This window comes from Nicotiana attenuata, unplaced genomic scaffold (genome assembly GCF_001879085.1).
Source record: "Nicotiana attenuata strain UT unplaced genomic scaffold, NIATTr2, whole genome shotgun sequence".
In the NCBI taxonomy this organism is placed as follows: Eukaryota; Viridiplantae; Streptophyta; class Magnoliopsida; order Solanales; family Solanaceae; genus Nicotiana; species Nicotiana attenuata.
The window spans coordinates 106457-107909 of record NW_017670601.1 but is presented as its reverse complement, the minus strand read 5'-3'; the positions used below and the strand labels follow the sequence as shown (position 1 = coordinate 107909).

At 33.0% G+C, this 1453-nt stretch overlaps 1 protein-coding gene across 1 annotated transcript; it reads right to left on the bottom strand.

Annotated features, from left to right (window-relative positions):
- Nucleotides 1-282: 282 nt before the first annotated feature.
- LOC109241401 lies at nt 283-714 on the bottom strand. The gene has a single exon (XM_019408147.1). It carries the CDS (start codon nt 712-714, stop codon nt 283-285), a length of 432 nt encoding a protein of 143 aa, XP_019263692.1.
- Nucleotides 715-1453: the final 739 nt, after the last annotated feature.

The window sequence follows — 1453 nt, the reverse complement described above, 5'->3', positions numbered from 1 at the left end:
TTTGCTTTTAAAATACCAAATAAATTTGTAAAAATGTATAAAAATTACCTTAGCTATATTTTAGTATAAATATGAGGATAGATAAGTGAATCACCGAAAATGACAATTTTGGGAATAATTATTAGTTTTGTATTGTTAAAATAGGGCAATAAATGGGTTTTTTTTAAAATCTTTTAAAAATTAGGAAAAATACTAAAACATTTGGACACACACTTATATATGCATATATATACTATTTTGAAATTATTTTGCATATAAAAATATACAGGAAAAAATTGGGTATCAACATTTATCAAAGGCTTTCAGATCGGCAATGATTTGGCTAAATCTTGCAAACATTTCATTAATGGATTGTCCTTCTTTCATCTTGAATAGTTCATATTCATGAACCATGATGTTTATCCCTGTGTCCTTCACTTTGTTGGTTCCTTCATAAGTAATATCCGATTTGTCCCATATTTCTTTGGTGGTATCATACCTTGAAATTTTCTCATACTCTTTTCCACTAATAGCATTATAGAGCAAGTTTCGTGCCTTAGCATTAACTTGAACAACAACCATTTGCTCGTCTGTGTATTCATTTATATCTTTAGGATCAGCGGGTGGTTGAGTTGCTGCTGGCAGTGGATAGTTCCCTTTTTTTATGGCACGCCATACTTTGATATCATAGGATTTTGCATCAAATTCTATATGTACATTCCATTGGGAGAACATTTGTCCATTGAAGTATGGCGGCCTTACTTGCTATGTCCCTTCTTGAAAGAGTACTCCAATTGTTACTTGGTTTGACATGATCTTTTCTCACTAGCTGTTAAGCAAAAGATAAAAAGTGTGAGACGTGCTTTGATACCAATTGAAAGTACTAAAGATATGAAATGAATATAAGTAAAGCAGAAATAAAGTGCAGGAATTAATGACACTAGGATTTTTATACTGGTTCGGAATCAATGCGAATCCCACATCCAGTCCCCTTGGGTTGCAAGGGTACTCTGTTTCAGTATTGAAGTTCATTGATTATAAGAGAGTTGATGTACCTTTACACCAACATCTTAGTCACTATGTCGCTTCTCTCTTCTTGATACAATACCTTACCAGTGTTTATCTCTTTTTCTTCTCTCAATAATACACGATAGATCTAAAGAGAACTACAATGCTTGTTTGGAGTAGAACAAAAAGAGTGATAGAGGTTCGTTCAAAGTATATCTGCTTCACGACTGGTAAAAATGTATATTTATATTTTGTGAGGTCTTCTTGACTCCTAATTGATATGAATCTTGAGAGATTACAGACCTAAGGGAGTTGATCCTTGAAATGAATGGTAGAGTGATTCTTTCTAAGAATAAGGTGGAGCTTTCATTGATTTATCTTAACTTGTGGCCTTGATAAACTTTTCTTCTGCTAAGCAAATCTTTCGGTTATTAGATCAATCAAAGTTGGATCCCTTGATTCCAGG